The sequence below is a fragment of the Stigmatopora nigra genome, chromosome 6, assembly GCF_051989575.1.
Source record: "Stigmatopora nigra isolate UIUO_SnigA chromosome 6, RoL_Snig_1.1, whole genome shotgun sequence".
Lineage (NCBI taxonomy): Eukaryota > Metazoa > Chordata > Actinopteri > Syngnathiformes > Syngnathidae > Stigmatopora > Stigmatopora nigra.
This window is the reverse complement of record NC_135513.1, coordinates 5,669,265-5,690,088: the sequence shown is the minus strand read 5'-3', so window position 1 is coordinate 5,690,088 and position 20,824 is coordinate 5,669,265. Positions and strand designations below refer to the sequence as shown.

The 20,824-nt window shown below is 37.8% G+C and overlaps 1 protein-coding gene across 11 annotated transcripts in view; it reads left to right on the top strand.

Annotated features, from left to right (window-relative positions):
- adgrl3.1 (adhesion G protein-coupled receptor L3.1) overlaps window positions 1-20,824 on the top strand; it is a 100,669-nt gene that overhangs the window by 20,498 nt on the left and 59,347 nt on the right. For all 11 annotated transcript variants that reach the window (XM_077718105.1, XM_077718104.1, XM_077718100.1 and 8 more), the window contains 2 exons: window positions 9,082-9,205; window positions 14,478-14,691. In XM_077718105.1, the coding sequence (XP_077574231.1) occupies window positions 9,151-9,205; window positions 14,478-14,691 (269 nt within the window). In that variant the 5' untranslated portion in view covers window positions 9,082-9,150. The remainder of the gene's footprint in view (window positions 1-9,081; window positions 9,206-14,477; window positions 14,692-20,824) is intronic.

Sequence of the window (20,824 nt, the reverse complement as noted above, 5' to 3'; positions counted from 1 at the left end):
AATAGAAATCTCTTTTTCTTGCACCCACTAGTGAATTTCTTACTAGTGACTCAAGTTGACAATATATGGAAAATGAGTGCACTGCCCCCATAGGCGCGTATTCCTTTGCGTTTCTGATGCCATTTTCTCAGTAGTTAGACAATCTAATGTTAAGTGGATGTTTCATAGTCAAATTGATATTCATTCATATTTGAATTATGAAAAAGGCCTGGCCTGAAAAGGGCCTTTTTGAATAAATATTTTAACTACCTGATTACCACATTTTTACCTTCTTTATAATTCAAGTTGTAAGATTTAACATCTCATTTTCCGATGTGATTTAGTTTCTTAATGGATTCAGTGTCATATGCATTCAGATCTCAAACCAATCAAAGAAGGCAACTAATATATGTAACATTGCTTTCACAGTATTAAAACTATTAGAAGACAGCATGTGAATGGAGGCAGGTCAGATTGAAAGGCGTCAGTTTAAGATAATGTGTGAAGTGAGTAATGGCCAATCATTAACCTAACAACCATCTCTAATTGGCAAGCATTCTTTTTTGTCTGTATCCTGCTTCAATTATGTACAAAAAGAATCAACAGACCTGGCTAGCCACAAAATTGGTGAAAATATTTCATTGATTCATCTTTCGTTCCGTACATCTCCGTAAGAATTGCACGAGTTGCTGAAGCCTATCCCAGCTGACTATGGGCGAAAGGCAGACTACACCCTCGACTGGTCGCCAATCAACCACAGGGAACACAGATAAGCATTCACAGTCACAATCATTAAACAACCAGCGCAAATTGAGCCCGGGCCTGCCTGCACCAAAATCAGGTCGGCGAACTACTACATCATCAGGTGGCTTGGCTGCACTGCATAAGAAAAAAATAATTTTAAAAGGAAGGGAAATAAGGCCACAGACAGACTTGCTAAATGTGCGCATGAATTTGCAAAGACCTAGACGTTTCCTAAGGGTTTAAATCTAGGCCACACACGACATTTCCTGCCTGTTGGTCTGCATCCACTTCACAGTGCAGCATCACTGACTGCTGAGGTGGCTGTTCTCCTTACTGTACAGGGCAATAACCCCCCCCCCCTCTCCATACACACACACAGATCTACACTTGCACAAAGTTTGCCTCAGCGTGCCTGTGGCTTTAAGGCAGGGCTTTGATGGATACACTGTGACAGGACTGGGGTTGGAGCTTGGCGACAGAAGAGGAGGAGGGTAGCAAGCGTGTGACGGAGAATGCAGATGAAATAAAGAGAATGAAACAATGGCTGTGGCAGTGGAATCAACATCACTGCATCTATAGTTGACATAAATGATTTTCTCAGAGGCAGTTTTATGAACACGAACTATGTCGAGCATTTTTTGGGGGATTATTCAGCTATATTCCACAACTATTGTTGTGCAATATAGCTAAATTGTTTTTTAATAAGGTGAACCATGTTACAACAAGCTAAAGTATTTTTTTGATTATTTGCCCTTCTCTTTAGAAGGAAAATATTCCATTGATTACAACTTTGTGATATATTAGTCACAAAACATTTCAGAACACATCAATGGTAAATTACAAAGATAACATGATTAATGAGCAGTATACTGTCATACCTTTAATTAAAATACAATGCGTTTTAACTTTTTGTTTTTGTTATTCCACAAATGCATGATGAGAATTTAGTAAAAGGGTGTAGTCGCTGGGTCCTTTTTTTATCTATTTTATGTATACTTTGAGAAAACTATTATCATATTTTATAAAGTTTGGGTGGAGTAACATCATAGCTGTTGATTTATATTCTATAAATACAATTTTTTATTCCCTAGATCATCATTTGAAATCTGTTTTATTTATTTGTCCGTGGATGTTGCAGGGATACCAAATGGTCTTAATGAAGGTACCTTCTAAATATGTGTCAAATTATGATGGAGTACAGAATGGAATTTGGTTGATACAGATTCCCTTTTGGCGCTCTCTCTCCTGCCACATCCCTTGTCCTCACCAGCCTCCATTCCTCTGTCACAGCTTTATCATACACTTCCATCTCAATTTTCCTTAGCCTATTTCCTTCTTGACCTCCATATCTCATTCATCTCTCTCTCCCCCGTCCTCATATTCTTTATCTCTGTCCCTTATTCTCTTTGCTCCCTTCTTTCATGTCCGCCTAGTCTCATGGGAGAAGGCGGGTGCGTGCAGTTGATGAGACGAGAGTGTTATAAAGTTCCCCTTGTATCAAAATGCGATGTGTCGCAAAGCAGGCAGTGAGGGATCTAAATGCTAGCGCATATAGATGAGGTCGTTGTTGGTGGATTTTCAGGGTGGTTTTGGCAGCATCAGATTTCTGGGAGCGTGCTTGAAGCAGTTGGGGGCAGCCATGTGGAAACCGCTGTGGTCCGGTCAAAGCTGAAATTCTCCCAGATGCAATTTTCTGACAGGCACAGAATGTCTAACATGGAGGGGGAGGGGAGATTTAGGCTGGGCCAAATCGCATATCTTTAAACTATTCTGGTGGGAAAATGTATTCATTTTTTTTAAGGGGCAGGTCTTTAACCATGAAATACAGTTCCTTCATAATAGCTAAGAGAATAGCTATTGGGGAAAAAGAAGAGATTGGGTCACTGTTTACGTAAAAAGGTCTGAGTATGGAAAACTGGATAAAGTTAGTCTAAATGCTTACATTTCTCACATGATTGCCCTGATATAAAAGGTCAAACTTGAAGAAAAACACAATAAGAATGATATAACCACAGTAAATAGCTTTCAAATGAATTCTCATCTCTTCGCATCAACGCCTTATAAATATTCAAAGGTTTTATATTGATTACAAAGAGGTCAGCCCGTTAGCCTCTTGTGTCACATTCAATTTTGTCAGATCAAAACTACATGGAGAGACGAATAAACAAAGACAATTAAAACAACAACAAAGAATTCCAAAATGAATACTAAATTTCATTTGACTTGTCAGACGTTGCCTTAGAGAACTTTAAGATGACCACAGCATGTCAGATTGATGTAAGGGTGACCTATTGCTCCAAGGCTACACACTCCCACACTCTGCACTTCTTTGCAGGGAAGCCACACAAAAGATTTACAAGGCACACTGTGTTTCAAATTGCCAGCGAGGGAACTTGTCTTCAGGGCACAATGACAATTGTGCGCATTCCTACAGTGAAGTACACCCCTCACCCATCCAATTGGTGTGTGTTGTGCAAATCTTGAATGTAGCCATGTATGAGGTCAATCTCCTATACAGTGAATTATTTTCAAATACAGTGGTTGAATTCTGATTTGTTCCGATAATGGAATAGGGATTAAAATGGTATTATGGAAATGGCAACAATTTGCCATGCTTGTAGAACATTTTTCCACTGCACATGCATTTTTATAAACAACAAACCATTCCAATTTGGACCGACACACATCCTGCACCCAACAACAACAATAACAGTTCATTCATATGCATCCTGTTTTACTAGCTACTTGGGGGCAATGATTTCTTATGCCAGACAAGCTTGCCACAAACTCTTGTTACATATATCCAGCAGAGACGTCAGGTCAAAAGTGCGTACCCAACTACAAATGTTGTCACAATAAATATATAATATACAGGGAAATCAATTTTATTCATTACGCTCTGTAGTACTGTATTCTCTTTTTGTAGCACGATGCACAATAACCATGCTCTGGGGAACAGATGCAGTCTGTTTGACATGAGAAGAGTTTTCCCACTGGCACTTTCACCCTCCTTTCAACTCAATATTGAACCAGAAAAATTATTCACTGAACATCAGAAAAAGTGCCTTTGCACTGTATTTACTCAAAATACTTTATGTGACTCTGCTTTGCATTTGTCATTATGTTTCCAGTCATTTTATATATTAAAATAGTCTGGGGAAAATTCCAGTGAAAGTGTATGGGAATATAATTTTCTCCTATCAGGCAACTGCCTTTTTTTTAATTACAAACAACAAAAGAAAAGTAGGAGGAAAAAAATCTGAATTGCACCATAAAGTTCCATAATGGAAATCAAATTACAATAAGTAGTTGCCACTTTAATTAACTTAGCTAGTATTGGATTGCTCAATACTAAATCTTGATTTTTGTCAAGTTAGAGACTTTCAAACCCTGCGAGCAGAAAATAAAGAAAAACTTAATCAATTGGCATTTTAATTTAATTTGAGGACATTTTTTTCCTGAAAACAGTTAACACATGCAATGGAAATTCAGTTACATGTTGGCGCGATCACGTCAAGAAGTACAATCCATTGGCTCATGACAGTGAGGGCTTTCTCTGTGTGAGTTTCCAGTCACTCTCAGGGGCCTCTCGCTGTTAATCATTATTTTCGCCTTCATCAGTTGAGGCCAATTACAATAGAAGGAGAGGAGGTCTTTATTCAAAACCACTCAGGGTGGTTCAGATTTGTGCATGATGTACAGTATGCATGGATGCATGCTTGTTTGCAAGTGCTTGTCTCCCTCATTACAGGCAAGGCAAAGAAAACCCACCCCTCCTGAATTGTGTTTTTAGTTACCTGTGTGAGTGTGTGAGTCACTCTATTCAAATTTCTTCCTGTCTACCAGTCTGGTGCTGATGATAATGTGCTTCACTGCCCTCTCACTCTGTGTCACCCACACAACCTCATTACGCACACACAGGAAAGGTCCGTGGTGGTTTAACCCTCTCTTGCAAGCCAACTGGAGGTAATTTAGCATAGCTCGGCAGACACATGCCATTTTACTGAACACAGCACACATTCCCCTGAGCTTTGCTCCGCTCAGACTTTTCACTCCGTTCAGACTTTTCACTCCAATGGAGCACAAAAGAGCGAGTGTCTCAACAATGACAGGAAGTGAAGAAAGAGCGATAAAAGAGATACTTGATGTCAAGCGCCCCCTTCAGAGATACAAGGCATTACCATGTTTAACAATGTTATGGAAATGAATTACTATTACGTGAGGGAAAAAAGAAAATCAAAGAGCCTCAGCAATGTGCCGCTACTTGCCATAGCTGATATTGCGTCACGTTACGCAAAATAACCCTGCCACTACTCTAAGCAGTAGGTGAACTGTACTACTACTATTACTACTACTAGTATTCATCAACTCCTCTCAACTAAAAACCTTGCATAATCAAATTAATGGAACATTTCTGGGCTGGATCAATGCAATTATATTGTTGTCATACTATTATAATCTGTCAGCCCTTTTAACATTTTAAGCAATTAGTGATTTACAAAATATATTTTGTTCCCTGTCACCTATTATGTCTGAATGGTACTGTCTGTTCTCATTTCCAAACTTGCATGGATAATTAACATGAAATAATGGATGTAATATTACCCCTGACCAAAATTTAAGGTCAGTTCCAAACACAGCATGATAGTTTTTGAAAAATCTGACTCAGGAGGGAACCTGAATATCTCAGGGGCGAGGTTGGGGATCTGGTCTCGTGATGATAAGCATGTATGTAAATGTGTATTTCAAATGGGGTTTACAGGGGTGTGCGCATGTTTGTATGTGACATCTGTTGACAAGGTAGCCTAGCCGGGTCAGGACTCATTAGTGCAAGAAAGAATCCCCGAATGAGGAGCACTGCGACAGAGGGACTATCGTGCACAGCCACACACGCACAGGCATGCACGCGCTCCTAAGGCTAGACCATCTTGCTGCACAGAATCTGCACAACACCAATTAGTTTATAGTTGGTTGCAATCTATTCTGTCAGTGCTGTGGCCTTGGCAACAAGTTTATAATTCAGGGTCAGAATGTCGAAGACATAAATACTAATTCTCAAAGGCATGCAATATACTGAGGCTTGCATTATACATTATAGATTCAGACACAATGTTTTTGTCATTTGGACTTGCTTTCTGAGATGTATTAAACAGATGTGTGGAAGAAAGGCAGAAATACAGCAGGGTTGCAAAACTGGACATAATTTAAGGTGTCAGTCGAGGTTTTTAAATTCCAAAAAGATTTTTCTCAAATAGAGGTAATGTAAAGAGACTACAATAACTCCAGGCATCATTAAGAAAACAAAACAAACCCTTTATTAATGCAAAAGTGATTGTTTTAAGCATTTTTTACTTTCTTAACTGAGTAAAGTTGACTGTAGTACATTACAAATAAGAGAGGGAGAACATTAGGATTTTATTGAACTCTACAATCTGTTTTTAGAGCCTAATGAATGCTTTATATTATATTTGTGGAGGTGTTTCATTTCAGCAATTTTATATCTTGAAACATGCCAGCAAAAAAAAAAGGTTGACTCACAGATCATTCTTTTCATGTGGAATTTCAGGTTTTAAATTCAAACAGATAACCAATTGGTTCATGATTAAATATAAAGTACTAACATTTAATGTACGTGCCAGTTCATATTTTATCAATCTAATGCAAAGTGGCCTCAGATGTGGAAAAACATGATTGCCAAGCCCAACATGCATGACAAACCGATGGTGTAAATGCATCACATATGTTCTGCTGATTAGCATAATTACATCATGTTTACCTCATCACATGTTAACCGATCAACCCATGAGATGGACAATTGATAAAATCCTAAGAATGCCCCGAGCCATGTAATATCTAATGTTGACAATGCAGCTGTTGCATAATTAGCCCGGCATATGTAAGAATGTGACTCTTGCGAATTATGAACTTGAATTATTTCAAATCAAATTTGCTTGAGGCTGTCACGCAACTGTTCCTGCACTCAAAGTCAGGTGTGAGCTTGGTGGAAATAATAGGGTTAATTAACTCATGGGGAAGCTGGTGGCATAAGGGGTGATAGAATAGCTTTTGAATTATGGAACAGTGGAATGCTGTGACTGGTGGCGTCCGGCCATATGTCAGTGTATACCGCCTGTGTCTAACCGAGGGACAGCTGGTCAGATTGCTCATGTTCAAGCCAGTTAGAGGGCAATCAATCAAAATGGGGCAGCTTGTTGAGTTGTTTAAACAGGTATAGAACGCAGTGCTTGTCTATTGTTGTCGCCATTAGGGATTTGTCAGGTACTGAAGATATGAAATGAGCTCACAATGGATACATCACCTTGAATGCGTGGTAGAGCAGCTAAGCTCATGGGCAAGATGATTTAACATAAAGCCTCATTTAATGGAATGAGAGTGGTTATTTGAAATTATATGTCAGATTCTAAAGCTACATCTTCTTTCTACTGACATGTTTCAAGGATTCAAAAAAAAATTGCTATAGTGCTTTTCCTCCCCTTTAGCAACTGGCAAGCCTTTAAGAAGGTGTAGAATGGACATTTATAGATTTGCATCAATATTTAAGAGACTCTATTTTAAGCACAGGCGTTCAGTGAATACCAATGTCTTCTTGCTATGTACTGTACATTTGTATTCAATTTGAAGCACAAGTCCATAAAAAAATGTTAATTGTCAGGCATTTTTTTCATTTTCCTAAGACCCATTACTCATACATTTATATGAAATATATATTTGTCCCAATTCACTACTGACACCTTGTAAAGTGAAGATCGCTTTTTTGTTTGTTCCCCGAAATGTCAAAAGTTGACACTATTACCACACCCTATGTTGTCTTTAGAGAATATGTAAAGTCTGACCAATGATTTACATGGACATACAGTAAACTGCAACAGGTCACATTTTCATACAGATTCAGGTGCAAATTTTGTACTATGATCCTCATTAAGTTACACTTTATGGATTTTATTTGAATGTCTTATAAAGTACTCCCATTTAAAAAAAAGCCACATGACAACACTACTTGTGGACATGTGCCCAGAGTTAGTGTTTTTAGTGAACCATAATCTCAAGTGTGCACATGTCTCTGTACTGTCTCTAGCACGAAGCCCTTTGCCTTTGTGGATACTCAGAGGACGCATTATGCCTACGTATCATGTCTCTTGTGCTTACAGAAGGTCAAGGTGTCAGCCTGGCAGTTTAAATATATGAAATAGAAACCTGTTATTCACATAATAGTTGCAGCAGAAGCAATGCGGCTTTTTGCCTACACAGCATGACATGATGGAGATACTCCCTGTCTCATAGTCGCTGTTGGGCCCCAATCTGTATGGTCACCCTGATCAATAGTCTCTGTTACACATGATAAATTTCTCATGGCTCCAACTCACAGCTTTACTCCATCTGTCCCAACCACCCGCGCTCCTCTCAACTTCACACAGAGATGTGAGCCATCAGAGCTGCTGTTATGTTAAAATGCTCACACAAATGGTAATATTTTAAGTGGAAATAACCTTTAAATTGCCCACTGGAATGAAAAATCAATACATTTGAAGAAAAATGTTGCATTGATGGTTCACTGGGTTTGATGCAAAAAAAAATCCAAGGTCATTTTAATCACTTTAGGAAAAATGCAGAATAAATAACGCTTTTCAATTCATACCTGTCTTAAAATAATTCTCAATCACCATCCTTTTATCTATTGTTGACTGTAATTACACTCTGGAATTTGCAGTTGGAAACAAGCATGAAAGCTGACGTAGAACACAATTTGAAATGTGTGCTATCAGAGGTATAGCCACAATATTTTTCAAAAAGAAGCATAATTTAACCTGTGAAAATATTGATCAGTTTGTTCTATGAATATTAGAACTGCAAGTCCTCAGACTGCCAGATTTGCAAACAAGGTTTCGTATACTGTTAAACCGTGTCATACTTGTCATTCATTTTGATTAATTTTTAATGGGTTCATGCTTTTAAACACCTGCTATCTGCATAATGATGAGAGCCAACATATTGTGGCCTATTATTAATAGTATGAAGCAGCTAACTGTGAGGATAAGTGGATATACAATAAGTGGCGGGGTCTTTTTAGTGTTTGTATATTTGTTCAGTTCAGTGCAGAAAGGAAAAAAAGGTCTTTTTTCTGTATTTATTTGCACTAATGCATTATTGAGAGCCATTTACCAATAAAAAAAATCTGCAGCTGAGAAGAGAATTAGCAAATTAAAAAAAATCACCACAAGATTGTATTCTATATTTTCTTTTGCCTGTATTTTGTTATTTTACGAAATGGTGTATTCAACTACTAAGAAAAATACCTCAAATGGAGTTTAACAACTTTGTTTTTTTCCCTTCTTTTAGGCTTTTGTGCTATTGAGTATTAAGAAGCAGGAACTACATCCTCCTCTTCTTTCGGGCCAACCAAACGTCATGTGGACCAGATGCCTCCTCTTCCTCTCAACCTTGTTTACTCCCATTGCAATCGGTAAGAAAACACATGGTTTTTACTTTTCTATCATTAGTATACATTTAACATTTTAGTTTTATTGGTTTACTGCAGAAGGTCACCATTATCATGTTAGTAGTCAAGATTTTTTTATCAATCGAAATAATCTTGATTATATATTTTTCCTAACATCCTACTCCGATTCCCCGGTTGTTTATCTTAAATTTTTTTCCTTGTTATTGCAACACTTTGAAGTCTGCTAGAGGGAGCTCAGGCTCCAGCCCTCTCGTAATGGCTTCTGTCAATCACCCCATTGTGAGGAAAAGATGCTATGGATGGGCTCACAAACATGCGCAAGTGCCTGGGTTGTCACGTTAACATGCACAATGGCAGTAAATATGTGTATATTCATGAAATTGTGAAATGGAGGGTAGATCCAGGTCCATCCTTTAGAATAAATCAGATTGCTATGTTAGATCACAGCGTTTTAAGATTTAACACCACACCATATCTGTTTCAGTCAAAGGTATTTGCATCAATGTGTAAAGAATAAGTTGACGTATGCAAATAATGCTGTTGGTACTTAAGGGGGGGATTAGTTAAAACAAAGACTATTTAGCTTGAGGACACAGAATTGTGCAAAACAGCTCCTTCATAGAGCCGTGCATTGCCATTAGTTCAGGGCCAAGAGATGCATTTATTATGGAGAACATTCTTCTTGATGTAACCTATGCAGATCACTGCAGTGTTCTTATAGATTCTACTGGAGCCTGACTTCTTCAATTTTACTACATAAAAGCATCTCAAGCTAACTGTAGTAACTGGTGGTCTCCCATATACACCCTACTACACCATTATTTTCATTCACTGCTACTCTTTTTAGGGTGATTGGGAAACACATCCTACTGCAGTTGACACCCTGAATCTAATCAATAAAAAAAACTAACATTCATACATTGGATTTCTATTAGGCTGTATGTACAATTTCACTATTTGGAAATTAGGGACTACTGCGTGTTTTTTTTTTAATTTCATTTACAGTATGTCTACTTGCACTGGTATGCTGTTTTGGATTATTTTACCCCTAACCCTTAACCCTAACCCTAAGATTTGCTCCGGTGAAAACTCTGAGGATTTATTAAATTAATCAAATACGAGCTTTTTATGCATTTTGGGGCCAAAGCCAAAGACTTTAAGGTTTGTTTTATGCTAAAGAAGCATGAGAATGGAAAAATACATCAATAAGGTAACTATGGAACTGATTTGAAATAAATTGTAACGTGCTCAATGGGTGACTTCTGTGAACTCCAAATGTCAGTATGGATGTTTTTAGAGGCCAGATGGTTTATGTGACTTAACTAGTTTTTTGACAAGGTAAGGTAAAGCTGCTGCACTATTCTTGCTTCAACCAAGGCAACATTTCAGTCACTTGGGGGCTATGAAGAGAAAATCTTGCCTCTATAAAAGCACATGTAGGGATTGTGGGGATGTTTTTTTCTACTATGTGGCAAATCTCAGCTCCAACATATTCTTTTATAACTTTTATAGCTGTACAGATTGAAGCACACATAAATTGTCTGGTCCATGACAGAGGAACACACACGCTGTTGATATATAGTTCACATTACTGCTGTTTTTTTTCACTTATCAACAATAAAATGAAACTAGAACCGCAAAATGCAATTCCATCAAAAGACTGAATGAGAATACCACCATACTGCCTCCCAAGTACAATGACAAAGAATAAAATAATTTAATACTTAACATATCAAAGCCAACCTTGGATAAAATATACGTGAGTCACCTTGTCTTTGAGAAGAGTATAATAGGAGCAGAGAAATTAGATGTGATTTTCATTTACGCTATGTTATTCGACTGGTATATAGTAAAGCATCCTTTCTTCATGTTGTGAGATTTATTTCCATTCACATTGTCTGGCCTATGTTACATTTTAAGAAAAGTGTTTGAAACAATTGCCAAGATCTCATCATATTATTTAACACTAAATATTTCAGTAATTTAACTGGTTTACATTGGTAAGGTTATTTGCAGATTAAATAGTAGAAGAAGATATTTATTTATTTTACATGATTTAATATCAGATGAATGTGGTTTGCAAGACTGTGTGAATTGAAAATACCCGTAAAGTTCTTATTCAAACAGATTTTGTGCTTGCTCTGCAAACATTCAAATTATCATTCATATTTGTACAACTGGAAGTAACCTGAATATTTCATGTTAAAATGTAAACTGTCGTTCTGTTTAGTCGGTGAGTGTATTTTATTGGAGGACAAATTTAAGTTAATATTTCGACATTACATGGCCATTGTTGAAACTGCTGTGTAAATGTATATATGTCTTATTTTTTTAAAAATAATTAAAATAAAGATATGTCATTAGCATAATCTCCCACCAATTTGGAATCTGCAAATTTTAATGGTAGTACGACTAGCATAAGCCATTGCAATCACATTGCAAAAATCATAGTCGACCTAATTTCACTTTGACATGAAACTCTCAGGGGGGTTATAATTTGACACAGTCACATTTAAAACAACAATGAAATTTCAGATAAAATGTGGTCATTTAAGTTGAACTGGTTCCTAATACTCCCTCTCTCTATCACTCCAAGCCAAGTAGATTTGGCACTGAGAACATCAATGTGATTGCTTGACTCTCCCGGCGGTCGGACACTAACACCCACTTTATCCTTCAAAATATCTTTTGTAGTGTTTGCATCTGTTGTTCAAACACTAACAACAGCCAAAACACATTGGCAGTTCAAGCAGGGGAATCACCTTATAAGTCTATCTCCTCCTCTCCCTCACCTTCGCCTTCTCCTTTCCATCTCTTCTCCTCATCTGCCACTCTCTTGTTCTTGGCCCAAATGTAAAAATCGATATCCTTTTGTTTCCGTCCCTCGAGGTGGTGAGAGCGTCCAAATAAGATTGGCTGCGTCGTCTGTAGCTGCCAAGTTTGTGTCACCACTTACACCAGCATAGACATATTAACATGCACTCACACCTTGGTGCATGTGTGCTTTGACACATGGCTAAATTTTAGCAAGGAACTGATCTGTCCAACAGACACAAATATGCAATATAACTGAGTCTTAGAGAGGCGTGCTAAAACACAGTAGTTTTATAGGTGACACTGCTAATAAAAACAAGATTAGACAGGACAGCGTGTCTAATAGCATTTACTGCATTAAGATTAATTGCAAGACCTCTTACTTGAATTATGGGTTGAAGGTGTTTCTGTTTATGTTATAATGCAGCCTTCATGCCCTATGGATACCCTGCAAGGCAACCTCGTTAGAAATCCAAGCCAAAGCGAGTCTAGACATCAGGATTACAATACAATGTATTGATCTTGTCACGCTTCAATTAACCCCTGTCTTCAAAACGGACATTCAGACTCGCTAAGACATGATAAAGCTATTCAAGGAAATAGACATTAAGGCAGTAATGACCCACTGGCCCAATATACCGCTCTTACACAAACACAAAGCTTCTGCTAATACTACAAAACACATCTATTCAGAAGTTACTCAGAAAGTTGAATGATAGCCTGTGGGCCTTTATGTATGTGTGCGCGTGCACGTTTGCATGGCTGTGTTTATGAGAGAGGACCTTTTCAGTAAATGTCATTTATATATCAGTCTTATCTCCAAGCCGTCTTGCACCATTATCAATGCAGTGCCCTGGAGGACTACACTTATATTGATGCAGCACAGACCGTGAATTTATGTCTCTGCATATAATCATCATTTGTGTATTTTTGTGTATGCAAAAGTGTGTGTGCATGCATGCTGGGTGCGCGTGTGTGATGAAGGGCGGCATTAACTACAGCTCGGGCAGCGTGTCATTGAGCTCATTCAGATTCTTCGCTGCATCTGTGTAACCCCAATGCTTGTCCAACCAATGGCAGAGCAAGGGATGACGAGGTTGCTATGGTTACAAGGAAAGGGAAAGTGAGAAAGTTGCTGCTGAATCTCACTTTTTAAACATGTTGTCTTTGGTTTCGAAAGTTTTATTCAGTTCTCATAATAAAGGTCGTTAATGGCTTTGTGCAAGGCTTTGAAATGATGTCAACAATAACTACAAAACAGATGCTAAGAAACAAAAGTAAACTGCTTCCCACATATTTGCCAGGAACTTCATCCTACCATCCATTTTGTGATGTAGCTAAATTAATTATTGAAGTGATGGCAGCCTTTCTGTTTGAATATATTTGTATATATTTATTTAAAAAAGGGTTGAATCTCTGGCTAAAAATGTTTCTGTTGACATGACCTATGGCGTGACTTGCTAACAAACTGACTGAAACAGATAGTTTATCCTTTTTTTTTTAAATATAGTTTGTTAAAACTATAGGCTTCGTTGTTCACTGCATGTGTCACCACACAGTGATACTGTACATATTTCAAATGGATAGAACAGCTGGTCCAGGCTCATGGGTAACGTATATAAAACAGAGTACCTCAGCAACAGCCTCATCTATCAAGGGATGGTAGCAGGTGCTCACAGGGATTTTGCACTCAACAGATAGTGAATAACAACACCCGAGTTATTCCACAACAACTAAAATCCCCTTTGGAACATTCAGGCACTCATGATCAGTATCAGCACAATATAGCTTATTTTATGGGTTCAAAGAAGGATGGACATGATGTATCAAATATTTTAACGACATAATAGTTCATTGATGTCATTTTGTTCACTCTATTACTAAACTTAAACAATTGCCTGCTTCCCCTTTTGGCAAAAACAAATAAACAAAAAACAAAGCCAGGTCAAAGAAATCGCAAACAAACCATATTAGTGTAAAACTAATGCACTGCAATTCAATTTTTTTTCTATTTTTTTTTTATAGTCGAGCAGATGTTTCATCAGGCAAGAAGGCATTATTAGATCAACTCATTTAAAAATCAAGAGAGTGAAAAGCAGCAGCCAAATAAGATCTGGGGCAGATCAGTCATTATTTCTCTCTTTGGGATTGATGACACGTTTCCTCTTTAAGCACTGAGAAAATGGACTTTTGTATTGAATCCAAATCCAGATAGCATAATTATGCATCAGCATTTTTGAATAAGCTTCTGTAAATCCATGAAATTGCCCTCAAAGTCCACAGATGATGACAAAGTATTTCGTTCTTGTATGTTGTGTCTTTTTTTCAATGAAAATATGAGAATGTATCCTAACATTTGTACCCATATTTTACATCGTCCCCTATTTTTAATCTTATAATCCGTCATCTTCTTTCAACCTACTCGTGTAGCAATTAAAATGAGTTCTGATGTATGTTACAGCCTCTAGCCGTGCGCCCATCCCGATGGCAGTTGTGCGACGGGAGCTGTCCTGTGAATCCTATCCTATCGAACTCCGCTGCCCGGGGACGGATGTCATCATGATCGAGAGTGCCAACTATGGCCGCACAGACGACAAAATATGTGACTCGGACCCGGCGCAGATGGAGAACACTCGATGCTATTTGCCTGATGCTTACAAGATCATGTCGCTCAGGTCAGTGGGGGTTTGAAATTATTCCTGAATACGGTCAATGTGTCGTGGACTTTTATTTGTAAACAATTTAACACAGCAACACCGCCCACATGCTAAAATAATCCCCTGTTATGTCTTATTACAGTATTTTTCTTACTCAGGAAAGGTCTATACACATTCTGTAAATCAAAATGCTGATTGTCTGTTTTCATTTCAGTGAAAAAAGTATTCATTTTTTTATGGATAAATATTTGCTAGGGAGCATAATCTATGAAGGTGACACTTTTGTTGTATTGTTAAGGGATTTTATTATACTGAGGGTTGTCCACAATTCTTTCTGTGAGGGCCTCTTTCAAAAAAATCAAAGGATGCGAAGGCCAACTTGAGGTCCTTTCACTTTCATTTGTTAATGAAAGATTTGGAAATGGGTAAAAAAAATCATTTTTTAAAGATTTAATCTAATTTGACCATGGACTGCATGTACTTTAATTACAATTAAAAAATAATCACTAATATATTTCATAACACTACTGAAATAAAATTTTGAGAACAAAGAGGAGAAAAATGTAGAAAATCAAAAACAAAATAGCTCTTCATCATATTTGATTAATATTAATTTGCATGACAGTTTTCCTCATGTCGCTGCCAGTTGAAATAAATGCTTACTTAAATATTTTTTTCTAAAACAGGATACGCATAAACACAGATGTGTGTCTGCCATTTGATATGAGGGGGAAAAGTGAGCATGTTGTCAACTTCTTATTTCATATGCATCCTCTTAAAGTATCAGTGTCATACTCTGCACTTCCCAAATACTAACAAACTGTTCCGATGATGACAGCAAGCAAATACAACATTCAAATGTCATAACACGGCAACACTCCTATCCCACCGTTATGATGACAGATAAAAGGAAAAATCTCAAATACTGTAGAAGCCAAAGCAAATCATACTCCTATACACAACCTCATCTAAATATCCCATTTTCTTTGGAATAATTACCTTATTTTAGGTTAACAGTTTTTCTATTGAATTCAGTTAAATTAACACACATGATGAGGAGGTCACCATTTATTTCGTAAAATATTTTTGGGCAGGTCTCATCTTGTTAAGACTAAAATGACCTACGTCTTTGCATATTTATAGGATAAATTATTTGAATCCTGGTGCGTTTCTGGCACATGTGCTCCTATTATGGTGTGAAATTTAGAGTAAATGCAAGTGAAAGGATATTATCCTAGATGTGCCTCACTTGAAGGTAAATGAATTAGTAAAAAATGACAAAATAAAATAAAGACACAAAATCATAATTGTGCATTACGAACTGCATTGCAAATCTAGATGAGAAGTAACTGGAACATTATAGTGAAACAAAAAGCAATGCTCTGTGAAATGAGGATGTCCAGACAGAACTAATTCATGATGTCACCATGAGTAACTTCATTTTCTCACATCAGTCCCATTATATTTACTTGTGCTTCTTTTACTAAAAAATGAAAATAAATGAACAAAACCCCAAACACATACTATATCTCCATCAAACCAACTGTATTTTTCACATATCTGTGGACTGATTGCAATTGCTTAGCCTGCCTTCTTCTTACGACTTGATTGGGCAGATGCTCCTTCTAAGGCTACTTTTCTGCCTGCGCTTACTATACATAATTTATGTAGAATAGACCCATGCATATACCCCATACAACTTTCACTGCCCAGGGGCAATGCCAGACCTAAAGCTCCAATTAGCAAAGTCAGTGGCTAATCTAAATCTTGTTAGACCTACAAAGGTTAAGCACATATACTAGAATATATCAATTCCTGTTTTGTATGTGTATTTGAATATAATGACGTAATTATGATTATCCGGTAGTTTATATAGTTCATTGCAATATCATTGTACATCTCTATTGACGTTGAAACTCAACTGTATGATATAATCAGGGCATGTTTTGCCAGCCCAATGCATCCTCTCTATCACATCCTTGCTTTGTTTTCTCTTCCAACTCACCAAGGCCAAATGGCCGGTGTGTGTATTTTATCTGCATGTGTTGTCTGCGTGTACATTGAGGTGTGTGTGTGTGTGTGTGTCTACAAAGGGGGGGGGGGGGGGGGGTTACTACATAATTGGTGTTGATATCAAAGCCTCATATCTCCAGAGGGTCTCACAAGACTTTGGTGGCAACCCTGAGAGGGCTTGATATCACAGCATTTCCCAGATAATCTACCCTTTGGGAAATGGTAGGTTGAAGGTTGAAACAAAGCAGCGGCCATGAAAGTTACGCTTATCTGTTTTAAGTGTGGTAGCAGTGTTGTTTTTGGAGGCCCTTTCAATTTCCGGCTTAGTCTTTTGGACCAAAATACGCATTAGTTTCAGTCATATTTTAGTCACTTCAAATGTGTCAGTCTTTGTCTTATAAAAATTCACAGGTTTTAGTCCCAAGAGATTAAAGGGTTTTCACATTTTCAAATGAATATTAACAGACAAGTGCACATATTTTGATTATCCAAATACGGGTTAAAACATGTCCTGGGAAATTTAAATAAAATAAAAAAATCACCAACGCGCACACGAGCTCAGATATTAGCCTGAAAACACGAGGAAAGTACATGTTAAATTTATAATAGACTATTTTCTGAAAGAAATTGTTTATTTATGATATTTAAAATGATCTCGTACAACTTAATTTTGAATAGAAATGTTCTTAGCGCTTATTAGTCCTCGTTTGTCGTCCATGGGCATAACACGTTCAAGGTATTTTGATTATATTTAAAATATGACTACATATCCTCCCGCCGTTTCAGACTACCAAGCCTCACTGCTGCCATTGTTCTCCAGTGACTGATAAAGGATGGGGAGTGGGCACACAGCACATCATGGGTGTTATGACTAAACATGGCGAGAATGCCAATTGACTAACTACACATACAACAACCACACATACTACAATAAGCATGCAGTCATGCATTGTGAAAATATATTTTTTTATGGTCTTTTTCCTCTCTCAACTTCAATTTCTTTGTTTGTAATTTCTAAGGATTGGTGTGGGTTTAAAGGAATGAAATTGTTTGGTTGGGTTCACATTAAAGTAACTTCGGGGAGAGATGTATGGAAGTGTGTGACTGTTCCTTCAGTTCAGTGGTTCACTACAGACGAGTGCTGCAAGCAGAAATGCTGCAATGTCTTCAAGTGATATTGTTGACATAAAAGTAGCCTGGTGGCTTCTCAGGATATGCTTTACAATGTGCCACTTGGCCCTTAGCAATACTTGAGCACGACATGGCCACCTTTCAGCATGCTATGGCTCCCTCAAGATGAGCCACTTGAGGTGCAAAGTGTGGACACGATGGCCAAAGTGAAGATACACACCCTACGCACTCTATTTGGTTACCTCCCTCACAGCTCTTGGGTTTGAAAATTGCTTGTGGACTTCAAACAGATTTTGACTCGACAGGCCCACGTCGCCTTCCCACCTTCTGTCACCTTGCTGCCCCCCCTTCTCTTTCTTCCTCCTACCTCTCTGTATCTGTCTCTTTACTATTTTACCTCAAGCAGTCCCTCAGTGCACAAGTAAAGTTCGACAAAAATAACACTTATGTTAGATCATAAAAGCACAATCAATTGATATTCAACATGTGGAAACCACTGCTGGGTCAATACAAGGAAAACTTCAATCAATACTCTTATCTATCTCAAGTTATGTTTTAATTCTATTTTTTATTACAAAGTTACGGCCAGTTACCATGTTCTGGCACTTTATTTGATTTTCATTCGTTCATCTTCTGTACCCACAATATCTGAACGAAACAACAAGTATAAAAAATTCCAAAACCAGGAGACTGACCAAAAAAATCCACAAGATATACTATATATATATGTACGTATTTCCTTTTTTTTTAAAGGTATCTGTTTGGACCGTGAGTAGTATCTTTGGACAGTCTGACACATTCAGGCTTAGTCAGAGATACAGAGGAAGCTGAACGGCTTTGACGCTAACATGACCTGCAAAATCAGGTCGAGACACACAATTGCAAATGCACATTCATGCATCAGGTTGACAAAAATCCCTAAAGACAGACTGACTTGCATTTGGTGTTCTAGTTGCTTTGCAGCGGGCATCATCGCCGTCTGACATGTTCGCTGCATTTGAGCTTTGAAGAGGATTTAGGGTTTGAGCAGGCAGGTGGTATTGGATTAAACAGTGGTGAAAAAAAGTCTTTTTTTCTGGGTGGAAGGCACCCAGACACGCTGATGTAGAGAGAATTGCAGGGATGTCAGTAGAGGCAGTGGAATGAGAAGGAAAACTATGTATGTCCTGGGATCAGACAAGGAGGAGGTTGCCATGGTTACCAGTTACGAATGGGAGGGCTATAGCAGGGCTCTAAAAACTATACTTGGCTATATGCCCACCCGTTAAGTATTTTGCAACCCTATATTAGATATGGCATTGGAAAAACAATCTGTTAGCAATTGCTGACAAATTACCTCAATTAGAGTACATCACTCCATATCTCCACAAATTGAATTAGATGCTGACACCATAGTAACTTTGCCTATACTTGTTTTTCCCACCATTTCATGTCACAGATTTTGTACAGGCATATTTTAATGTCTTCGCTCACTCCATGCAGTTTGTATGTTGTATGACAAAATTAAATGCTTGGAAAGAAGAAAGGCGAATTGGGCAAGAATGAGATCCTCTAGCCAAACATTAATAATGTAACACATTTCAAAGCTGTTTCCCATTGGGAAAAAACAACATTATTTTACCTGTAGCTTGTCTGACAGGCTGTTCCAAAGCTGACAGAAATGTATTCTGGGACCGCGCAGGAGTGTGTTGGCGTTTCTGAATGTGAGAGATCTGTCATTTCTATATAAGTACAGCTTGGTGGCACCGGTGGAGGATGCGACGCTTTACTCTTGCCTCTGCAACACATACATGAGCGCGCACACGCACATGCGGTCTCTCTTTTTCATACCACTGCCAATCACAATACCTGCAGTGCTACCTCTGCAATCCGGTTTCCTATTTGGTGCTGTTCGACATGCACTCCATTTGTCCATTTACAAACAACACAACACCACATCAGGGAGGTAATAAAGCAGAAACATGGGAAATAGAGGAGGAGGTCACGCTATGGGTATGGGAACGAGGGTATGGTCAGCCTAACCACATTTTTATTCCGCAGCAACATCCAGTAAATATCCCGTCTCCTGTCAAATGACTTTCCTCTTATCCCAAAGGGCCCGAGGATAATCACATTGCACCCTTCTATTTTGTTATTTTTCAGCAACTGCACTCTAGTTTATGTTTTTTCCAACTCCTCTGTCTTCACACGTTAATGTCTCCCTGTCTGAGGACTGTTAGTTCATTTGTTTTCAGTGTGTCACAGTATGTGTTTGACTTTAACCTTGAGAGATGGTTTAAGGCTTCCCAAAAGAATAAAGTCGATAGTGCATTTATATCCATTTTGTGGTGATCGATTATCTATCCATCTAACATTCTTGTCTTACCACAGACAAAATAGAAAAGTAAACCAGTAGCATTTGACCTAATGAGGTACATATGCATGAATATCTGGCAAAATTATTTTAACCAATTCCCAAAGGGGAGCAGGACTTCAAATATTAAACAATTTCAACAAGATTGTTACATGAATATTGCCACAGTCATAACACACAACATATTACATTTGAATTACTTTTACTCAATTATTCCCCAAATTAAATTCGAAAAAAATGACCTAGAAAACAAGCATGAAAAAAATAATTACAAGCAATGAATGCACAGCTTCTTCAGAATATTTCAGCAATAAAACATTTCCTTTTTGCATTTGTACATTTGTACATTCATTTTCTGCAAAAGACTCACTATCATTCCCCTTGCTTAAGTCAAACTCTTTTTCTAGTTCTAAACCTCATTTTAAGGTATAGTCGCTACATATTACTGTTTTAATGATACCATATAAACGGGAGTAACAACACAAAGAGCAGAAATACAAAGTGTATAAAACAGCAGCCCATAAAGCTTTTGGTAATTCCACCAGTGGAGGGAGACGAATAATGGGTGTTGACTTTTGTTACACGTCTGCCTCCTCAGTCTCGGGAATCCAATACTTCACACTGCCTTTGCCCAGCTCATTATAACATGAACTA